The 23285-nt window shown below is 41.2% G+C and overlaps 1 protein-coding gene across 6 annotated transcripts; it reads left to right on the top strand.

Annotated features, from left to right (window-relative positions):
• The first annotated feature begins 759 nt into the window (after positions 1–759).
• On the top strand, positions 760–22336 carry OCIAD2 (OCIA domain containing 2). Of its 6 annotated transcripts, none has more exons than XM_082390806.1 (7): positions 760–851; positions 9792–9920; positions 13960–14056; positions 15628–15681; positions 19195–19242; positions 20210–20327; positions 21984–22336. In XM_082390806.1, exons 2-7 carry the CDS (start codon positions 9855–9857, stop codon positions 22063–22065), a joined length of 465 nt encoding a protein of 154 aa, XP_082246932.1. In that variant the 5' UTR covers positions 760–851; positions 9792–9854; the 3' UTR covers positions 22066–22336. The 6 variants fall into 6 exon arrangements, with proteins under 6 accessions (XP_082246932.1, XP_082246936.1, XP_082246934.1 ...); XM_082390807.1 differs by lacking the exon at positions 760–851 and adding an exon at positions 8975–9101; XM_082390810.1 differs by lacking the exon at positions 9792–9920 and having other exon boundaries at positions 765–851.
• Positions 22337–23285: the final 949 nt, after the last annotated feature.

The raw sequence follows: 23285 nt of genomic DNA on the forward strand, positions 1-23285 counted from the left end.
AGCCACGGCAATGAGAAGCCCACGCACCACAACGAAGAGTAGACCCCGCTTGCCGCAACTAGAGAAAGCCCGCGCATGGCAACAAAGACCCAACTCAGCCAAAAATAAATAAATAAAACAAATAAATTAAAAAAAAAAAAAAAAAAGAGCTGTAGAAAGGATTGCATAAGGATGGGCAAAATGGGTGAAGGGGGTCAAAGGTGCAAAATTCCAATTATAAAATAAGTAAGTCACAGTGATGTAATGCACAGCATGGCAACTATAGTTACTAATACTATATTGCATATTTGAAAGTTGCTAAGAAAGTAGATTTTAAAAGTCCTCATCCCAAGGCTGGGGCGGGGGGTGACATTTTTTGGTAACTACATATAGTGAAAGATGTGAACTAGACATATTGTGTGATCATTTTGCAGTGTATACAAATATCGAATTGTTATGTTGCGCACCTAAAATTAATATAATGTTATATGTCAATTACACCTCAAATAAAGAAAAAACAAGACAAGGCTGCAGGATGTAGCCTCCTGGCCCAGGGAGGGTGTTCAATAAATGGTTGTCGCTGTCTTTGTTGGGAAGAAAGGAGTTATTTGAAAGTCAAAAGAATCTACCAGGTGTCAGGACAAGACTTGGGGGTGGGGTGGGAGATTCTAGCAACAGCCGGGTTTCAGCTTGGGCAGTTGTGTGTGGCTGTGAGGCCACCATCGGAGACAGCAGGATGGGGGGTGGGGTGCACTTGCCGAGTGACTCACGCGAGGAAGCGAGAGGCGGTGCGCTGCTGAGGGCGGAGCAAAAGGAAGAAAGAGGCAGAGGGAAGCTCACCGAGCACAGGCGAGGTCCCGGGAGCGAGCGCGGTAAGGGGACCACGGGCCCCGGGGGGGTCGCCAGGGACGGGCGCGGCCGCCGGGAAGGCGGGAGCATCCGGGCTACAGCGGCGGCCACGCGGGGAGGCGAGCTCGGCTGGGCGCGCGCCTGAGACGCGGCCTGCGAGGAGATCCTCAGCCCCGCGGATGAGCCCGCCTTGGCTGGGGGCGGGGGCGGGGGGGGGGAATGTGTGGTGACAGCGGAAGGGATGGCGAGAGGGGATGGCCTCCTCTGCCCGCATTACTTCGGGGGTCCTCAGGACGGAGGTACTTGGCCTCGCATCGCCCCTTCCAACCCCTCCTCGCTGGCCCGGGCTCCAGCCGCGACCCTGGGATGGCGGCGGATTCCTTCAGGCTGATCCCGGGGGGACCCCCCAAACCCCCCGCCCCCGCTCCCCTAGCAGAAAGTGCAGTGACCCCCCTGTGGCTGTGGGTCCGATCACACACACCCACCCCCATCCTGCTGAGCGCCTCCCTCCTACTGCCCACCTGTCAGCACTCCTGCCCCCGCCAACAACGGAAGAAGCAGAGGGACCCCAAACCAGACCTGGGCATGGGGTGAGGGCTGCACCCGGAAGGCGAGACCCTGAGAAGACCTGCTTAGATGTAGACCAGTGACTAACTGGGTGTGAGGGGACTTGACCACCAAAGCTGTATTGTGGTATCTTTGCTTCCAGATTTGAGGCAATGGCCTAACTAAGCAAAGATAATCTAATTTGGCCTTAGGTCAGCAAACACTTCCTGGAGGTCCTCAAGAAATAGAGCGCCCGGGGCTCTGACACCTGCCCTTTACTGCTCACACACTCACTGTGTGCTTGTGCTGAGCTGCTGCTGATGGACCTCATCCCTCATCTTTGCAACAGCCCGTCAAGGTCCATCACCTGCGCTTAGCAGGTGAGAAAGCTGAGGCACAGGCACTTTAAGTCACTTGCCCCAAAGCAAGGGCTAGCAAAGAGTAGAGTCAGGATCTGAAAGCAGGTCTTTCTACCCTAGGGCATCACGCTGCCTCTACAGTAACATTAGGTGCTGAAAGTGAAACTTGGTACACGTACGGGTCCGCTTGGCTTGTATTTCTGGCAGCTTAGTAGGAAACAGAATTGTGTATGATGAGAGGTTCATTTTGCATGAAATCAGTGGTTGTCATGGAGTGTGGATCTGCAGAGTGCAGTGGCCATTGGCGGGGCAGGCGGTGCAGTAGCGTTCGTGGTCCACCTGGACTATGCCCATTGTTGCGAAATCACTTTTCTCAGCCCTGAGACACCAGTGATTCACAATCCTTCTTCAGAAACGCCCTCCCCTTTGTGTCAGCTATTCTTTATCAGTCATCTCCTTGGCTTGTTTGTTTGTTTGTTTGTTTTCCTCTTGTTGGTATTCCCTTGGCCTCAGTGTTCACATTCTCCAGTACTCGTTCTAGACAATTTTATCGATGTTTCCTACTTTACCTATCATCTCAATGATGGCAACTCCCAAATTGATCTTTCCAGCCTACCCCTAATCTGTAACTCCAGACCCAAATCCTCAAATATTCTAATCCCTACTGGCTAATTGCAATGTATGCCCACAAGGCACCCAAATCCAATATTTCCAGATACAAATTTATCATCTCTAGCCTTCCCACAAGGGTCTTGGTTCAGGTCTCTTCACATCCTTGCCTGGGCTATTATAGCACCTTCCAAACTGGTCCTCCTGCCCTCTTTTTTTTTTTTTTAACATCTTTATTGGAGTATAATTGCTTTACAATGGTGTGTTAGTTTCCGCTTTATAGCAAAGTGAATCAACTATACACATACATATATCCCCCTATCTCTCCCTCCCTCCCACCCTCCCTATCCCACCCTTGCAGCTGGTCACAAAGCACTGAGCTGATCTCCCTGTGCTATGCAGCTGCTTCCCACTAGCTATCTATTTTACATTTGGTAGTGCATATATGTCCATGCCACTCTCTCACTTCATCCCAGCTTACCCTTCCCCCTCCCTGTGTCCTCAAGTCCATTCTCTACCTCTGCATCTTTATTCCTGTCCTGCCCCTAGGTTCTTCAGAACCTTTTTTTTTTTAGATTCCATATATATGTGTTAGCATACGGTATTTGTTTTTCTCTTTCTGACTTCACTCTGTATGACAGACTCTAGGTCCATCCACCTCACTACAAATAACTCAATTTCATTTCTTTTTATGGCTGAGTAATATTCCATTGTATATATGTGCCACATCTTCTTTATCCATTCATCTGTCTATGGACACTTAGGTTGCTTCCATGTCCTGGCTATTGTGAAGAGAGCTGCAGTGAACATTGTGGTACATGACTCTTTTTGAATTATGGTTTTCTCAGGGTATATGCCCAGTAGTGGGATTGCTAGGTCGTATGGTACTTCTATTTTTAGTTTTTTAAGGAACGTTCATACTGTTCTCCATAGTGGCTATATCAATTTACATTCCCACCAACAGTGCAAGAGGGTTCACTTTTCTCCACACCCTCTCCAGCATTTATTGTTTGTAGATTTTTTTTAAAATTTATTTATTATTTATTTTTGGCTGTGTTGGGTCTTCATTTCTGTGCGAGGGCTTTCTCTAGTTGCGGCAAGCGGGGGACACTCTTCATCGCGATGTGCGGGCCTCTCACTATCGTGGCTTCTCTTGTTGCGGAGCACAGGCTCCAGACGTGCAGGCTCAGTAGTTGTGGCTCACGGGCCTAGTTGCTCCGCGGCATGTGGGATCTTTCCAGACCAGAGCTCGAACCCGTGTCCCCTGCTTTGGCAGGCAGATTCTCAACCACTTCGCCACCAGGGAAGCCCTGTAGATTTTTTGATGATGGCCATTCTGACTGGTGTGAGGTGATACCTCATTGTACTTTTGATTTGCATTTCTCTAATGATTAGTGATGTTGAGCATCCTTTCATGTGTTTGTTGGCAATCTGTATATCTTCTTTGGAGAAATATCTATTTAGGTCTTGTGCCCATTTTTTGATTGGGTTTTTTTTTTGATACTGAGCTGCATGAGCTGTTTGTATATTTTGGAGTTTAATCCTTTGTCAGTTGCTTCGTTTGCAAATATTTTCTCCCATTCTGAGGGTTGTCTTTTTGTCTTGTTTATGGTTTCCTTTGCTGTACAAAAGCTTTTAAGTTTCATTAGGTCCCATTTGTTTATTTTTGTTTTTATTTCCATTTCTCTAGGAGGTGGGTCAAAAAAGATCTTGCTGTGATTTATGTCATAGAGTGTTCTGCCTATGTTTTCCTCTAAGCGTTTTATAGTGTGTGGCCTTCCATTTAGGTCTTTAATCCATTCTGAGTTCACTTTTGTGTATGGTGTTAGGGGGTGTTCTAATTTCATTCTTTTACATGTAGCTGTCCAGTTTTCCCAGCACCACTTATTGAAGAGGCTGTCTTTTCTCCATTGGATACTCCTGCCTCCTTTATCAAAGATAAGGTGACCATATGTGCGTGGGTTTATCTCTGGGCTTTCTATCCTGTTCCATTGATCTATATTTCTGTTTTTGTTCCAGTACCATACTGTCTTGATTACTGTAGCTTTGTAGTATAGTCTGAAGTCAGGGAGTCTGATTCATCCAGCTCCGTTTTTCTTTCTCAAGATTGCTTTGGCTATTCGGGGTCTTTTGTGTTTCCATACAAATTGTGAAATTTTTTGTTCTAGTTCTGTGAAAAATGCCATTGGTAGTTTGATAGGGATTGCATTGAATCTGTAGATTGCTTTGGGTAGTAGAGTCATTTTCACAATGTTGATTCTTCCAGTCCAAGAACATGGTATATCTCTCCATCTGTTCATATCATATTTAATTTCTTTCATCAGTGTCTTATAGTTTTCTGCATACAGGTCTTTTGTGTCCTTAGGTAGGTTTATTCCTAGGTATTTTATTCTTTTTGTTGCGATGGTAAGTGGGAGTGTTTCCTTAATGTCTCTTTCAGATTTTTCATCATTAGTGTATAGGAATGCAAGAGATTTCTGTGCATTAATTTTGTATCCTGCTACTTTCCCAAATTCATTGATTAGCTCTAGTAGTTTTCTGATAGAGTCTTTAGGATTCTTTATGTATAGTATCATGTCATCTGCAAACAGTGACAGCTTTACTTCTTCTTTTCTGATTTGGTTTCTTTTTATTTCTTTTTCTTCTCTGATTGCTGTGGCTAAAACTTCCAAAACTGTGTTGAATAATAGTGGTGAGAGTGGGCAACCTTGTCTTGTTCCTGATCTTAGTGGAAATGGTTTCAGTTTTTCATCATTGAGAACGATGTTGGCTGTGGGTTTGTCATATATGGCCTTTATTATGTTGCGGTAAGTTCCCTCTATGCCTGTTTTCTGGGGGTTTTTTATCATGAATGGGTGTTGAATTTTGTCGAAACCTTTTTCTGCATCTATTGAGATGATCATATGGTTTTTCTCCTTCAATTTGTTAATATGGTGTATCACATTGATTGATTTGCGTATATTGAAGAATCCTTGCATTCCTGGAATAAACCCCACTTGACCATGGTGTATGATCCTTTTAATGTGCTGTTGGATTCTGTTTGCTAGTATTTTGTTGAGGATTTTTGCATCTGTGTTCATCAGTGATATTGGCCTGTAGTTTTCTTTCTTTGTGACATCTTTGTCTGGTTTTGGTATCAGGGTGATGGTGGCCTCGTAGAATGAGTTTGGGAGTGTTCCTCCCTCTGCTATATTTTGGAAGAGTTTGAGAAGGTTGGGTGTTAGCTCTTCTCTAAATGTTTGATAGAATTCGCCTGTAAAGCCATCTGGTCCTGGGCTTTTGTTTGTTGGAAGATTTTAATCACAGTTTCAATTTCAGTGCTTGTGATTGGTCTGTTTATATTTTCTATTTCTTCCTGGTTCAGTCTCGGAAGGTTGTGCTTTTCTAAGACTGTGTCCATTTCTTCCAGGTTGTCCATTTTATTGGCATAGAGTTGCTTGTAGTAATCTCTCATGATCCTTTGTATTTCTGCAGTGTCAGTTGTTACTTCTCCTTTTTCATTTCTAATTCTATTGATTTGCGTCTTCTCCCTTTTTTTCTTGATGAGTCTGGCTAATGCTTTATCAATTTTGTTTATCTTCTCAAAGAACCAGCTTGTAGTTTTATTGATCTTTGCTATTGTTTCCTTCATTTCTTTTTCATTTATTTCTGATCTGATCTTTATGATTTCTTTCCTTCTGCTAACTTTGGGGGTTTTTTGTTCTTCTTTCTCTAATTGCTTTAGGTGTAAGTTTAGGTTGTTTATTTGAGATGTTTCTTGTTTCTTGAGGTAGGATTGTATTGCTATAAACTTCCCTCTTAAAACTGCTTTTGCTGCATCCCATAGGTTTTGGGTCATCGTATTTTCATTGTCATTTGTTTCTAGGTATTTTTTGATTTCCCCTTTGATTTCTTCAGTGATCTCTTGTTTATTAAGCAGTGTATTGTTTAGCCTCCATGTGTTTGTATTTTTTACAGATTTTTTCCTTTAATTGATATCTAGTCTCATAGCCTTGTAATCGGAAAAGATACTTCATATGATTTCAATTTTCTTATATTTACCAAGGCTTGATTTGTGACCAAAGATATAATCTATCCTGGAGAATGTTCCATGAGCACTTGAGAAGAAAGTGTATTCTGTTGTGTTTGGATGGAATGTCCTATAAATGTCAATTAAGTCCATCTTGTTTAATGTATCATTTAAAGCTTGTGTGTCCTTATTTATTTTCATTTTGGATGATCTGTCCATTGGTGAAAGTGGGGTGTTAAAGTCCCCAACTATGATTGTGTTACTGTTGATTTTCCCTTTTATGGCTGTTAGCATTTGCCTTATGTATTGAGGTGCTCCTATGTGGGATGCATAAATATTTACAATTGTTATATCTTCTTGTTGGATTGATCCCTTGATCATTATGTAGTGTCCTTCTTTGTCTCTTGTAATAGTCTTTATTTTAAAGTCTATTTTGTCTGATACGAGAATTGCTACTCAGCTTTCTTTTGATTTCCATTTACATGGAATATCTTTTTCCATCCCCTCACTTTCAGTCTGTATGTGTCCCTAGGTCTGAAGTGGGTCTCTTATAGACACCATATATATGGGTCTTGTTTTTGTATCCATTCAACCAATCTATGTCTTTTGGTTGGAGCATTTAATCCATTTACATTTAAGGTAGTTATTGATATGTATGTTCCTATTACCATTTTCTCAATTGTTTTGGTTTTGTGATTGTAGGTCTTTTCCTTCTCTTGTGTGTCCTGCCTAGAGAAGTTCCTTTAGCATTTGCTGTAAAGCTGGTTTGGTGGTGCTGAATTCTCTTAACTTTTGCTTCTCTGTAAATGTTTTAATTTCTCTGTCGAATCTGCATGAGATCCTTGCTGGGCAGAGTAATCTTGGGTTTAGGTTTTTCCCTTTCATCACTTTAAATATGTCCTGCCACTCCCTTTTGGCTTGCAGAGTTTCTGCTGAAAGATCAGCTGTTAACCTTATGGGGATTCCCTTGTATGTTATTTGTTGTTTTTCCCTTGCTGCTTTTAATATTTTTTCTTTGTATTTAATTTTTGATAGTTTGATTAATATGTGTCTTGGCATGTTTCTCCTTGGATTTATCCTGTATGGGACTCTCTGTGCTTCCTGGACTTGATTGACTATTTTGGGAAGTTTTCAACTATAACCTCTTCAAGAATTTCTCAGTCCCTTTCTTTTTCTCTTCTTCTTCTTGGACCCCTATAATTCGAATGTTGTTGCATTTAATGTTGTCCCAGAGGTCTCTAAGACTGTCCTCAATTCTTTTCATTCTTTTTTCTTTATTCTGCTCTGTGGTAGTTATTTCCACTATTTTATCTTCCAGGTCACTTATCCGTTCTTCTGCCTCAGTTATTCTGCTATTGAGTCCTTCTAGAGAATTTTAAATTTCATTTATTGTGTTGTTCATCATTGTTTGTTTGCTCTTTAGTTCTTCCAAGTCCTTGTTAAATGTTTCTTGTACTTTCTCCATTCTATTTCCAAGATTTTGGATCTTTACTGTCACTACACTGAATTCTTTTTCAGGTAGAACGCCTATTTCCTCTTCATTTGTTTGTTCTGGTGGGTTTTTACCTTGCTCCTTCATCTGCTGTGTGTTTCTCTGTCTTCTCATTTTGCTTAACTTACTGTGTTTGGGGTCTCCGTTTCGCAGGCTGCAGTTTCGTAGTTCCTGTTGTTTTTGTGTCTGCCCCCTGTGGGTAAGGTTGGTTCAGTGGGTTGTGTTGGCTTCCTGGTGGAGGGGACTGGTGCCTGTGTTCTGATGGATGAGGCTGGGTCTTGTCTTTCTGGTGGACAGGACCGCGTCTGGTGGTGTGTTTTGGGGTGTCTGTGGCCTTATTATGATTTTAGGCAGCGTCTCCTCTAATGGGTGGGGTTATGTTCCTGTCTTGCTAGTTGTTTGGCATAGGGTGTCCAGCACTGTAGTTTGCTGGTCGTTGAGTGGAGCTGAGTCTTAGCATTGAGATGGAGATCTCTCGGAGAGCTTTCACCGTTTGATATTATGTGCAGCCGGGAGGTCTCTGGTGTACCAATGTCCTGAACTCGGCTCTCCCACCTCAGCGGCACAGGCCTGACACCCGGCCGGAGCACCTGTCAGCCACATGGCTGAGAAGAAAAGGGAGAAAGAAAGAAAGATTGAAAGTGAGAAAGAAAGAAAGAAAGAAAGAATAAAATAAAGTTATTAAAATAAAAAATAAAGAAAATTATTAAAAATAAAAAAATAAAAAGTAATTTAAAAAAAGAAGAAGAGAGCAACCAAACCAAAATGCAAATCCACCAATGATAACAAGTGCTAAAAATTATACTAAAAAAAAAAAAATCTACAGACGGAACCCTAGGACAAATGGTAAAAGCAAATCTATACAGACAAAATCACACAAAGAAGCATATACATACACACAAAAAGAGAAAAAGGAAAAAAAAAATATATCTATATATTAATAGAAAAGAGAGCAACCAAATCAATAAACAAATCTTCCAATGATAGTAAACTCTAAATACTAAACTAAGATAACACAAAACCAGAGACAAATTAGATGCAGAAAGCAAACCCCAAGTCTACAGTTGCTCCCAAAATCCACCTCCTCAATTTGGGATGATTCATTGTCTATTCAGGTATTCCACAGATGCAGGGTACATCACGTTGACTGTGGAGATTTAATTCGCTGCTCCTGAGGCTGCTGGGAGAGATTTCTCTTTCTCTTCTTTGTTCACACAGCTCCTGGGGTTCAGCTTTGGATTTGGCCCTGCCTCTGCGTGTAGGTCACCTGAGGGCATCTGTTCTTCTCTCAGACAGGATGGGGTTAAAGGAGCAGCTGATTAGGGGGCTCTGGCTCACTCAGGCCGGGAGGAGGGAGGGGTACGGAATGCGGGGCGAGCCTGTAGTAGCAGAGGCCAGCGTGATGTTCCAACAGCCCCACAGACCCTCTTGAAAGTTCAAGAGTCTTGGTCTTTGGTGTCTTCAGACCTGACCAGAGAGAACAAGCCTTTCTTCCTTAGCACCATGTGCATGCCTCTAGGGAAGCCCTTTGCATGTTATGTAACTGCTGACTTGTCTGTCTTCCCCTGTGAGTTCCTTTAGCACTGATTTTGTCCTATCCTTTGTATCCCTTGGCCTGGCACATAATAGACAGTAAATATTTGTGTAGCTAATGACCTTGTAATGAATTGAAATTTTTTGAGGACAATTTATAGGTCATAAAACATTTCACTGTGCCTCATGTGACATCTCACTCCACTCTTCCTCTGATCTGTCACCATTAGTCAGTTAATGTGCGTGTGTTGGTAGAGGAGGAGCATTAGAAAGTGAGTTTGCAGGTGGTTGGAGATGAAGGTTAATGACAAAATGAAAATAAGTTCGCCAAATAGGGGAGTTGATCCTAAGGGTGTTTTTATGGTTGACATAAATGTTCAGTCACAGCATGGTGACTCTCTTCTACTTTCCTTAGACATCGGGTCAAATGAGGAAGCTGAGTCCACTCCACTAGAAGAGAAGCAAAGACAAAATCATCATGGCTTCAGTGTCTACGCATGAAAACCAAGATAAAGGTCCCCATTTGCCAGCACCAAGCAAGCAGGTATATTTCTAAATTGAAAGTCTGCCATCTGAAGAGGAACATCATACAGGACTTCCCTTAAACCTCATCCTTGATCAGTCATCTTAGTTTTTTCAGTCTGGCACTTTGTAGGATGGGTTCAGGGAAAATAGAATGGGGAAGGAAAGTGTGTTTTTGGCTGCCTTGAAAAGGAGCCTTTTAAGTTATTTACAAAATCCTTTCTTTACTCTTCCCTGTTTAGAATTCAGCTTAACTAACTCTTCCATAGGTTGTCAGTGACTGAAGAGGTTTCCTTTACCAGAACAAAACTCTTAACAGAATGCTACAGGATGCATCTTTTTTCATTTCTCTTATCAAGGCTAATCATACTAAGGATATGCTGCTGACAGGTGTTCCTGTTTGGGATGGCAGAGTCCTTAACTACTAAATTAGCCATCAGATTGAGAACCCCAGTGTTAACAGGGACACAGTTTTTCAACTTCTTGAGAATGAATACTGTTTGTTTTGAGGACACATAAGTGAAGAAAAGAGAAAGTATTGTGATGGATTGAGTTCATGTTCTCTGGAGTCAACTTTTTCAAGCTAAAAATGGGTTATGGAGGAGATGATATTTAAGGAGCAAAGTTTAGGAGAGGCAAATAGACAAATGATATCACATCATAAGGAATTTAGACACCCGAGTTGCCTCTGTGAAATGGAGAGCCATAAAACATTTATGGTTCTACCGAAAGGATCGCCAGAGCTCCCTGGGGACACTGCAGGAGCTTCAGTCTTGACTGCAGGACTCACAGCAGTTGTGATAGTTGGGGGTCCCTGACCATGGATGTGTATATGTGTGTGTGTGTGTTGCGGGAGGAAAGGGAGGGAGGTGTTGCTTATTTCTGCCACAGCCACAGGCAGAACCAAGAAGAAATATTTACACTGGGATAAGGAGGAGTGCTTGCTGAGCTAACGTAAGTGGTGTGTGAGAACAGCTTCTTCCCTGGTCACTGTGACTCACCCTGACCACCACTTCCGTGTGCTGTGCTATGGGGAGTTGTAGAGGAAGAAGAGGGAGGTTGCCTGCTTGGGCTGTTTGTAGAGCTCTGAAGGCACAGGTGCCACAGGATCCTTGCCTGTCGCTATCATGCACGTAAAGTGCTTGGCACAGTGCCTGGCCTGTGCACGAGTGCTCAGGAAATAGTGATCACCATCCACATTGACATCTACGACAAACAAAGAGTCAAAAAAGAACATTTGCAAAATCAGCAAGGTGAACTTCAAAAGCCATGGAACTGCACCTCAACAAGAAAAACACTAAAACTCCAAGAGATGAATGGCAAAGGACCTACATAAGTAATTCACAAACAAGGAAATAGCAGTGTGACTTAAGGAAAAAATTAAATAAAATTTGTTTCTAAAAAACAAATGAACCACCCACAGAATGGGAAAAATTATTTACAGATCATATATCTGATAAGGGTCTAGTATCCAGAATATATAAAAAGCTCTTACAACTCAATAACAAAAAGACAGCCCAATTGAAAAATGAGCAAAGGGCTTGAATAGGTGTTTCTCCAAAGAAGATATATAAATAGCCAATGTTCAGATGAAAAGATGCTCAATGTCATTAGTCATTAAGGAAATACAAATTAAAACCACCATTTCACAATCACTAGCATGACCACAGTCAAAAACAGAAACAATTTAGTTTATTTAGTTTAAATAAATTGAATAATTTATATTAAAAACATTTAATGTGCTAATTTTAAAAAAAGAAACAAAACACGTGGGTCCATGGGTTCAGTCCCTGGTCAGGGAACTAAGATCCCATAAGCCCGATGGCGGAGCCAAAAAAAGAAACAAAACAGAAGATAACAAATGTTGACAAGGATGTGGAAAAATTGGAAACCTCCTACATTGTTGGTGGGATTAGAAAATGGTGCAGCTCCTGTGCAAAACTCAAAAAGTTAAACGTAGAGTTGCAGTATGGCCCAGCAGAGCTAAAAACAAAAACTTGTGCAGGAATGTTCATAGCAGCATTATTCACAATAGCCAATGGTGGAAACAATCCAAATGTCCATCAGTGGATAAATGGAGAAACAAAATGTGTTATATTCATACAATGGAATATTATTGAGCCATAAAAAGAAATGAAATACAGATACATGTTACCACATGGGTGAATCTTGAAAACATTATGCAAAGGAAAAGAAGCCAGCCACGAAAGGTCACATGCTGTATGATATTGTTTGTACCAAATATCCAGAATAGGCAAATCCAAAAGGTGGATTAGTGGTTGCTAGGCAGTTGGAGAGAGGAAGGAATGAGGACAGACTCCTTAATGGGTATGGAATTTCCTTTTGGGGTGATGAAAAAGCTCTGGAACTAGATAGCGGTAATGGCTGCACATATTGTAGATATACTGAATGCCATGAATTGTATTCTTTAAAATGGTTAAACACAACATTGTAAAACAACTATGTTCCAATATAAAATTAAAAAAAAATAAAGTGTGTGGGAGGATGAAAAAATATATAAAATGGTTAAAATGGTAACTATTATGTTAAGTGTATTTTACCACAATAAAAAATTAATGAGTCACTGAACAAGAAAAGATTACAACCGAGGTCTAGTTGCAGGGATTGCCTCAACAGAGGACAGTCTGGCTGAAGACTACATAGAGATGCTCACACACATTAGTTATCAGACAATAAAATATTGCTTTATACCTATTAGACTGTTAAATTTTAGAAAACTGGATAATGCCAAGTGTTACAAAATCCTTTCTTTACTCTAACCTGCTTGGAATCCAGCTTAACTAGCTCTTATGCGGTTCTTAGGCATATAGAGGAATGTTCACAGGCTGCTAATGGGAGTGGATGCTGGTGCAGCCATTGGGGAGAGCACTCTCGCAAGACTTTGTTCAACTGGGAATATGCATGCCCTGTATTTTACTTCTAGATACATATCTGAAAAGTGTTCTCACGTGGGTCTGTAAGGGGACATTTGGTGATGGGGACTCGGAAGCATCCTGGAGAATCATGCCACAGTTAGAAACAGTGGACTAGATAAATATGGCAACATGGATAGATCTTAAAAGTGTAGAGCTGAGTTGAAAACATTTTTAAAAATAAAACTAAATGTATAAAACAATGCCATTTGCATTAAAAAATGCAGGCACCCAAAGCAGTGAACATTTTGCAAGCATATATACAAACAAAAGATCCACATTAAACACCCAGAATGGCGGTGATGGGCAGAGAACGAGGATGGAGAATGTGGGTGAGAGTAAGTGAATAAACACATGCATACCTACAAAAGGGGAGGATAAGAAAAAGATGGGAGTTAGTCCAGATTGTAGCACATCAACATGATTTAAAAAAGTACTGTAGAACTAATAAAAATAATGCCAACCATGTCAGTAGTTCCCCCAGATATTATGTGCAGACCATTTATAAATGTGTTTTAAAAAAACTGTTAAGATAAAAAGTAAAGTATGTAGAAAAACAAAAAACAGTCTGCTGATGCTTTTTAGATTATAGTTTCTCACAGTCTAAAAATGCATATAGAAGTATAAATAGGTAAATTGGAATACAGATCTATAAATAGATAACTTGTAATACCGCTCTGAGTGTGATCCTAGATGTGTAAATATTATGCTGTAGGGGAAGTCTCTCTCTTCACCCAGGAGGAGACCTTGAACTGGGTCTTAAGAAGACCAGGTAGGCAAAGGGAGTGAGTGTCATTGCAGGGACAGGGACTGCATGGACAGAGGCTGAAAGTAAGAAAGAAAATGTGGCCTCAGCAGTAATGCATTCTGACCAGATATCTGCTTCATGCTCACTAGTCACTGAATCACTCTGCTTCTCCAACTGTGATTCTTTTCTTGCCTAAGTCCATCCAGCGTTCACAGCTGGAAAGCACTGGCTGAAACTGGCCATTGCTCAGTGCTGGCTGCCCGGCCAGAACGCACACTGTGTGACCAGAGTGAAGAGACCTCCTTGCCCTCCTCCAGGGAAGACAGAGCAGATGCTCTTCTGATGATTTCAGTCAAGTCATCATGTAACTTTCCTTGCAGAGTCTGTTGTTCTGTCCAAAATCAAAACTGCACATCCACAAATCAGAGATTTCAAAGATTATCCGGGAATGTCAAGAAGAAAGTTTCTGGAAGAGAGGTAATTGCACCCCTCTTAATCTTTGTTAACACTGTATTTGCTGCAATAAACTGCCTAATATCATATTAGAATTATGGTATTGATTTATTTTTGAGCAGGGACTTTGCATAATTCCCTGAAGACATTGATATCTGAGGCTGCTTGGAATTTAAATCCATGTTGAGACCTTTTTAAGGGCAGGGATAATATCTGATTTAGGAGCTGTTTACCCCCCTTAGCAAAAAGTGATGCACACCTAACACTTCCTTTCATGTGACCGAGAACGCGTACCAAGAGTGTTATTTAGAATTTCTTGAAAGAGCAGACTTTCCACAATTCCACTGGGCTCTAACCTTCAAGTTCAGGTTCATTGCTCCCTCCCAGAGCCAAGCACACTGCTTCACAAATAAAAAGTACCTATTAAATATTCGTGGAATGAATGAAGAGGGGCAGCATTCTGTTAATACTTCCCTTACAATGTCCTGAAGTAACCTTTTCTGCCAAGTCTCTTCCTCTTTCTGGGCCTGCTTTATATGAGACAAGGGTGTGAACTGAGGCTGTGCATTAAGGTCCCGTTTAATTTTAACAATTCGTGACTTGTCACTTGAAAATGTCATAATAGAGCCTATAGGTATAGTCCCAATATCGCTGGCATAGGGATAATTTTACTTTGAAATACTCATTTTGATTTCTTAAATCATTCAAATCCAGTATCAGTTGTTTTTGGAAGTAACACTCCTTAGAAGTTGATGTTTACTGTGCATTACTGATTATTGCTTGTGCTGCTAGAAATTTTCTGACAACTTATGCGTGAGTAATTTATTTAAGCCCTAGTAGTTTAACATTTCAGTATGACCCATTTGCCTACCATCAGGTAGATAGCTCTGAGTGGAAAAATTGGTTGCTATCTGATTTGTCTTGGTTACTAGGAAGAGCTAGCAACCAAGACAAATCAAACAGCAACCAATTTTTTTTATCACTTCTCTGTGCTTTGGGAAGAAGTCATTTGACACATTTTGACAGAACTAGAAACTGCCTTTTCTGGACTAACTTGCCTGTTTAGAGATAAAAATCATCTGTAAACATCTGTTTACCTCGAATGTAGTAATCTTCAGAAAATAAACGTATCCAAATTGTGTGACAAAATGTCATAAAAGACAAAAGCAGGGAACTATAGTAGGTAGGGTGTGCAGTTTATTGTCCTCTTTTTTTAACTGTCATGCAGGATTGAAAATTTCAAAATATATAGCGAATGGAAACTCCCAAATTCACCAGCTCAGCGCACACACATGAAGATGCCTGTGTTGTATGTAGTGATCAGAATCCGGTGCGTGGGGGGTCTCAGAGACGGAGTGGCAGGGTGTCTAGGTTTTGTCACATTAATGCTGTGCATTAGGTTGAGTGCCTGGGGCAGACCCCGAGAAAATTCTCCTTGCGGTGCTTAATATCTGTCAAATTGGTAAAATAAAAAATGACTAAAATCTCACTGCCAAAGCAGGAAGAGAAAACACTCAGAGTAATTCTCCCTCATTCCTCCAGGTGAGGTGCCAAGTTTTAAAATACCAATATTGAAGGGTGTTTTTGTTTTACAGCTCTGCCTTTTTCTCTTGTAAGCATGCTTCTCACCCAAGGACTGGTCCACCATGGTAAGATTCAGTATTTGGTACATAGTTTAAATTAAGAGAATCCAGTTTTCTGTGGTCCTCTTGGCGGTGTTTGGTACTTGGCATTTATTTTTTGGTGAAAGATTTATTTATGCAGGCCTTTGCCTGTTTCTAGCCTACGTCCCCAGCTCTCCCTCCCATAGATGTCCTATTTCCCGGAATGAGTGACCGTGACAAAGAGAAATTAAATTTGCAGTTGGAATTAAGGTCAATAATCAGCTGACCTTAAAAATAGGGAGATTATTCTGGACTATCCAGATGGGCCCAATATAATCAAAAGGGTCCTTGAAAGTGACAGTGGATCAGAAGACAGAACCAGAGAGATGGCAGCATGAGAAAGACTCAGCTCAACATTCCTGAGTTTGAAGATGGAGGAAGGGGCCATGAGTCAAGCAATGAGTGGCCTCCAGAAGCTGGAAAGGAAGAAACCTTAGAGCTTCCAGAAGGGCTTGCAGCTCTGCTGATGCCTTGATGTAGCCCTGTACTATGGTCTGAATATTTGTATTCCCCCGCCCACCCCAAATTCACATATTGGAATTCTAAAGCCCAAGTTGATGCTGTTAGGGGTGGGGCCTTTGCAGGTGATTAGGTCATGAGGGTGGAGCCCTCATGAAGGGGGTTAGTGCTCTTGCAAAAGAGACCCCACAGAGGGCCCTGGCCCCTTCCACCATGTGAGGATACAATGAGAAGTCGACCATGCCAGCACTCTGATCTTGGACTTCCAGCATCCAGGACAGTGAGAAATAAATGTCTGCTGTTTATAAGCCACCCAATCTGTGGTATTTTGTTATAGCAGCTCGAATGGACTAAAACACCCAGTGAGGGTTTCCCTGGTGGCGCAGTGGTTGAGAATCTGCCTGCCGATTCAGGGGACACGGGTTCGAGCCCTGGTCTGGGAAGATCCCACATGCCGCGGAGCAACTAGGCCTGTGAGCCACAATTACTGAGCCTGCGCGTCTGGAGCCTGTGCTCCGCAACAAGAGAGGCCGCGATAGTGAGAGGCCCGCGCACCGTGATGAAGAGTGGCCCCCACTTGCCACAACTAGAGGAAGCCCTCGCACAGAAATGAAGACCCAACACAGCCATAAATAAATGAATAAACAAATACTTTAAAAAAAAAAAAAACACCCAATGAGACCCATTTTGAGCTTCTGACCTCCAGAACTGTAATGTATTAAATTTGTGTGGGTTTTTTTGTTTTTGTTTTTGGCCACACTACATGGGGTCTTAGTTCCCTGACCAGGGATCAAACCCGTGCCCCCTGCAGTGGAAGCGTAGAGTCTTAACTACTGGACCGCCAGGGAAGTCCCAAATCTGTGTTTTTTTAAACCACTGAGTTTGTAGTAATGTGTTACGGCAGCCCCAGGAAACTATGGCAGTGCCTGTCTCTGTACCAGAGTCCCTGTGTCTCCCAGGGCCTTGGTATATGGTTAGACAGATACTTCCCTGCACAAGGGTGCTCCAGGGAAGAGGTAATTGGAGCTGAAATTCACCCAAGCTCTGAACACCAAGCCATTTGTCCTGGAGAGAGGCTGCACCTGCCTCAGGCGGGGCACCCGTGCGCAGCAGATCATGAGGACTGGCGGCCGCCCTGCATCACCCACGTGCGCTCTCCGTGCCTCTTAGCACTGTCCATTGTTCCCCTCTGTTCCTCCTTCCTTGCTCTCTTCTTTCTCCCCGACTCCACCCAACCAGAGAACCTATAAGCATTGCTTAGTCCCCAGACAGCAAGAAGGCACCTGACCCTGTGGAAGCCCATTATACTGAACACTGCTGATTACTAGGATTTTAGAGAGTATTTGTACCCAGCAAACATGAGGGAAGATGTTTAGCTCTTTCTGGGGTCTGAAAGACCACGTGTCATATATCTAGAAGAATCTCATTGCAGTCAGTATTATTGTTGTCTTTAAAGTTGATTTATTAAATATGATTTCATTTTTATAACTTGAAGATAGTCTTTTTGTGGAAATATATTAGTAATAAGCCTTTTTCAGAACACTTTTGACACAGAAAGAAAAATATGGCCATGACATCTATATATAGGGATTATGTCTTATGAATATTAAACTACTTGCTCAAAATCTACCATGTCTTACATCTGTACAAATATATATTTTTTTTAATTTTTATTTTACTTTATTTTGATTTTCTCTTTTTTAAAAATATTTATTTATTAATTTATTTTTGTCTGCATTGGGTCTTCGTTGCTGCACGCAGGCTTTCTCTAGTTGCAGAGAGTGGGGGCTACTCTTCGCTGTGGTGCACGGGCTTCTCATTGCGGTGGCTTCTCTTGTTGCAGAGCATGGGCTCTAGGTGCGCGGACTCAGTAGTTGTCGCACACGGGCTCAGTAGTTGTGGCTCACGGGCTCTAGAGCGCAGGCTCAGTAGCTGTGGTGCACAGTCCTAGTTGCTCCGCAGCATGTGGGATCTTCCTGGACCAGGGCTCGAACCTGTGTCCCCTGCATTGGCAGGCGGATTCTTAACCACTGCACCACCAGGGAAGCCCTGTACAAATATATTTTTCCAGGTTGTGTATTACTTTTCTACAAATTTCCACAAACATAGTGGCTTAAAACAATACAAATTTATTAGCTTGCAGTCTTGAAGATCAGAAGTCCAAAATGGGTCTTTCTGAGCTGAAATCAAAGTGTCAGCAGGGCTGCATTCCTTTCTGGGGGCTCTAGGGCTTCCTTTCCCTTTCTAGCTTCTGGAACCCACCCACATTCTTTGGCACATGGTCCCTTCCTCTGTCTGCAGAGCCAGCAACGTGGAGCCAAGTTCCCATACTGCCGTCTGTCTGGTTCTGTCACTGAATCCTTTTTCCACGTTCAAGGGTCATCGTGATTACATTGGGCCCACCCAAATAATCCAGGATAATCCCTCTATTTTAAAGTCCTACGATTAGCCACCTTAATTCCATTTTCCACCCTAATTCCCTTTTGTTGTGTAAGGTAATGTATTCACAGTTTCTAGGGATTGGGATGGGAACATCTGTAGGAACATCCATTATTCTGCCCACCATAGGTAGAAATGCTTTCATTTTAAAATTGTGATTATAAGCAACTATACTCCAATAAAAATTAATTTTAAAAAAATCTTAAAAACAGCAAACAAAAATAAATAAATAAAATTGTGATTATATATACTGTGAATCTCTAAACTGAAACTCTGTGTTGAGTTACTTTAAAAGGGGAGGGGGCAGTGACTAATCGCTTAGAACTAAGTTATCTCCACCTTGCCTTGATATCTTTAAACACATCATGAATTGTCTGTTTCATGTTCTTTTTCTATACATTAAAGCCATTACTTGTTACTTGCCAAAAATGACTACTATTTGAGAGTTAAATTCAATCAAGATTTGAATTATCTCTTTTAAGATCATCTCTTTAGATTAAGAATCTGTGTATATCTTAAACCCTGAAGACTTCTTCATACTTTATAAATTTAAATAAGTTATAAAATGAAATAATAATGTGTTTATACATTACTTCTTAGGTTATTTAGCAGCTAATCCAAGATTTGGATCATTGCCTAAAGTTGCACGTAAGTCATAGAAGGAAAAAAAAGTTTCATTTTTTAAAAAGAAGATGTTTATAGCAACTGGAGATAGGAATGTCCAGGTTAACCAAATTGCCTGTATTGACTCTCTGAAAATCCAGTCTCCATTTTTTGCCACCTTGCAGTTTTTAGTTCGTTCGACACTTTCTGATGGAAAGCCGAGCAGTAGGGACTTCACCTTAGTCCCCTCTAAAGCATGGACTAGGAGGGCCTGGCAGGATAACAAGAGGACATCGACAGCAAAGTCTCTGAATGATAGCTCCACGAGAGATTTTAATTTCCTTCTTTTGGCCAGTCTTTTCCAAATATTTTCTATAACGGGCATAACAAACGAATAGTTTTTTTAAATCAGGGCTTTCTAATAGAACATTTACCATAAACTTAGGGTTTCACCTTCTTATACTGGTTATCCATAGACCTTTTATGGACACAGAGGATGTATTCCGGTTTACGATCTGAAACCTCATTCCCAGCAAGAATAGCAGGTTGAAGATGTCTTCCATGGTTCTGCCTCGTGACCTTCCTCCCTGACACGCAAGATGAACTGCAGCTCCCCATACTCCAATCCATAAAGAAAATTAAGGGGCTCTCCTACCCAGTGATTTGGATTTGGCTACCTAGAGCCACAACCCAAGTCACATCTCTCCCTCCCCATGGCCTCAGAGATTTGTTTGCCAGTTGGGCCTCCCTCTGGCTGCCCATGTCTGGGGCATCACCTTTGCTTGCTCTGTCCCGGCCCTTCTACCTCCAGTGCAAAACTGAGGAGATCAAAAGTCTCCAGTTCCCAATCCTGCTCTTTAGTAGGGAACTTCATTCCCAGAGTTTTTGTTCATTGATTCATCAAGGTACTTTTGTTATAAGAATTACTGCTGTTAATAAAGTTCTAGAAGACCATTAATGGAGGAGATTCCAAACCTTTAAATTATTTATCTTTCCTAACCTGCCCTTGCAGTTGCTGGTGTCTTGGGATTTGGCCTTGGAAAGGCATCATACATAAGAGTATGCCAGAGTAAATTCCATTCCTTTGAAGGTCAGCTGCGTGGGGCTGGTTTTGGTCCAGGGCATAACAGGTTTGTACTCTGTTTTGGGGGGGTTTTTTAATATATTTATTTATTTATTTTTGGCTGTGTTGGGTCTTTGTTGCTGCACGCGGGCTTTCTCTAGTTGTGGCAAGCAGGGGCTACTCTTCGTTGCGGTGCGCGGGCTTCTCATTGTGGTGGCTTCTCTTGTTGCGGAGCACGGGCTCTAGGCACACGGGCTCAGTAGTTGTGGCTCGTGGGCTCTAGAGCACAGGCTCAGTAGTTGTGGCACATGGGCTCAGTAGTTGCGGCCCACGGGCTTAGTTGCTCCACGGCATGTGGGATCTTCCTGAACAGGGCTCGAACCCATGTCCCCTGCATTGGCAGGCGGATTCTTAACCACTGTGCCACTAGGGAAGCCCTGTACTCTGTTTGATTAAGGGATTATAATAAAGATAATTATTAAAAAGTAAATGAAAGATCATTCACCATTTACAATATTAAAATAGTTTTTAACATTCATATGTTGAAAAAAAACTCAAAGTTTGAGTTGTTGCTATTCAACCTCAATAATAATTATGATTTATCTGGGTTACCTATTTAATTTGCTCACCAAACACTTAGTAAGTACCTACTATATTCAAAGCATTGTACAAGTCTCTAAAGAATGCCTTGATCAGCAGACACAGCTTCTGTGTGTCTGTTTAGCTTCTACTGTCACGGGGTTACGCAAATTTAACCAGGGCTCTTGACTGCAGGACTTCTCAGAGCCTTTACTATATTAATATAAATCATGATTCTCATTAAGGGATACAAGCAGTAGGACTCTGGAGTAAGCGGCATTACCTCTGCTGTTAGAGTCGCTGGGATCAAAAGGGGTTCTAACTGCTAACTTACTAAGCTGCGTGACCTTGGACAAGTTTCTTAAACTCTCAAATCTTCAGTTTTCTCATTTGTATAATATGGTGATCAGAATTTTTTTCATGGGATGGTGTAAGGGATAGAAATGATTGTTCATGACGCTCAGTGAGAGCTCAGTAAATAATAGCTATTTCTACCATGGTATTATAAGACTAGTGTTGGGGACACATTTCTCTAAAGAGCCCTTACTTGTCACAGTGGATTCTGTTTGAGATGCGGCACAACATGGTGAAAACAACATTGGACAGGAAAATCATTATTAGCCTTTTTGTGGAAGAAATTCGGGGAGTCTGAAACCAAGAAACAGCTCTGATAATTCCTGAAAAAAATTAGGCTTGAGAACTTTAGCGTAGAAAATACCTCTAAATAATCTAAAATATGATACAAATGAATTTATTTACAAAACAGAAACAGACTCACAGACATAGAAAACAAATTTATGGTTACCAAAGGGGAAAGGGGGCGGGGATAAATTGGGAGTTTGGGATTCATAGATACACACTACTATATATAAAATAGATAAACAACAAGGTCTTACTGTATAGCACAGGGAACTATATTCAATATCCTGTAATAAACCATAATGGAAAAGAATATGAAAAAGAATATATATAAACGTATGTATACATATAACTGAATCACTTCGCTGTACACCAGAAACTAACACAACGTTGTAAATTAGCTATACATCAATTAAAACTTTTAAAAAAATCTCTAAATAATATTGTGTTCAGACTAGAGCTTCCAGTGTCAAAGTACAAACCAACATTTTTGCTTCTATTTTAGGCACTGCCTGCTTACCTGTGAGGAATGCAAAACAAAGCATGGATTAAGTAAGGAGGGAAGTTCACAGCCTTCGACTTCCTAAACTCTGTGTCTGTGGGTTTTGAAGTTTCTAAAAACATCTGAATTTGTACACCTTTAAAATGTCAAATGTACTTTAGAATAATTTACCTATAGTAGAATAGAAACATTGTGATTCTCTCACTCTATTGAAATGCTTTCACGGTTGATTCTCCATTGAATTGAGCATTCCATGTTTTTCTGTTGTTTAAGAACATGTTGGGAGCATTCATACACCAAAAGAAATTCTGTTGCATTCTTACTTGCTTACAGCTAAATAAAAGAATTTAAAGTCTTCTCTGATTCACCCCCATCCATTCTTTCACTCTGCTTTTGTTCAGGGTTTTAAGATCCCTGATGGAGGATAGGAATGCATGTTGAGGAACTTGGGAATCATGCCCCAGTGTGTATGTATGGAGGTAGAAATACAGAGCAAGAAAGACTGTGACTATGGGAAGTGCTTTCTAAAATGTAGGGGCCAAGATTTTTTAATGAAAAATATTTCATTTTAAAGAGTCACAATACGAATCAACTGTCCTTTTGATGACCTCGGTGACTTTTATGTCTCCTCGGTATGGTGAAGTTTTAGAAAAGCCCATTGTTTTAGGTACCTTGCTTAGCTAATGGTTACATGCTCATGGTCAGCTCTCAAGAACTGCGTTCTTTTATATTCTGCTGGTGGCCTAAAAGAATAAACACAACTTCCCAAAATGTCCCTCAGGAACAGTTTACGTAATTCTGGGAGGACTCACTGGAAGAATTAATTCAGAGAATGATAAACTTCAGGGCTTTCAGGGAGCTCAGAGGCTGCCAATCCAACCCCAAGAGTTGCATTCCTGTTCTCCTGCCAGGTTTTTTGCATGAAAACAAACTCTTCCACTGGAGACCTTTTGTCTTTATGACAGATTGTCTGAGCCCTACATGAAAACTTCTCTTGCATCTTTGCATTTTCTCAGGAAAATACTTTATATATGTGTCACCATTTATATACTGGGGGTGTGTGTGTACTCGTTTGCATTTTACTTACATCTTGAAACCTGTACCGAGGAGGTAAAAAGGGAAACCTCATTGAAAATTAATGCTTGATATATATTTTATTTTCTGTATCAAAAATATTTGGAAGTTTTTATTTTTACATGAACATTATGTGTATGAAATGGAGTAATTTTGACCAAGTCTCTTTTTATATTACATATCCTGGTGTTTTCCTGTCGATAAAGTTCTATTTCTGTAAATCAGAATGCA

Source organism: Balaenoptera borealis (assembly GCF_965194805.1).
Source record: "Balaenoptera borealis genome assembly, chromosome: 4".
Taxonomy (NCBI): domain Eukaryota; kingdom Metazoa; phylum Chordata; class Mammalia; order Artiodactyla; family Balaenopteridae; genus Balaenoptera; species Balaenoptera borealis.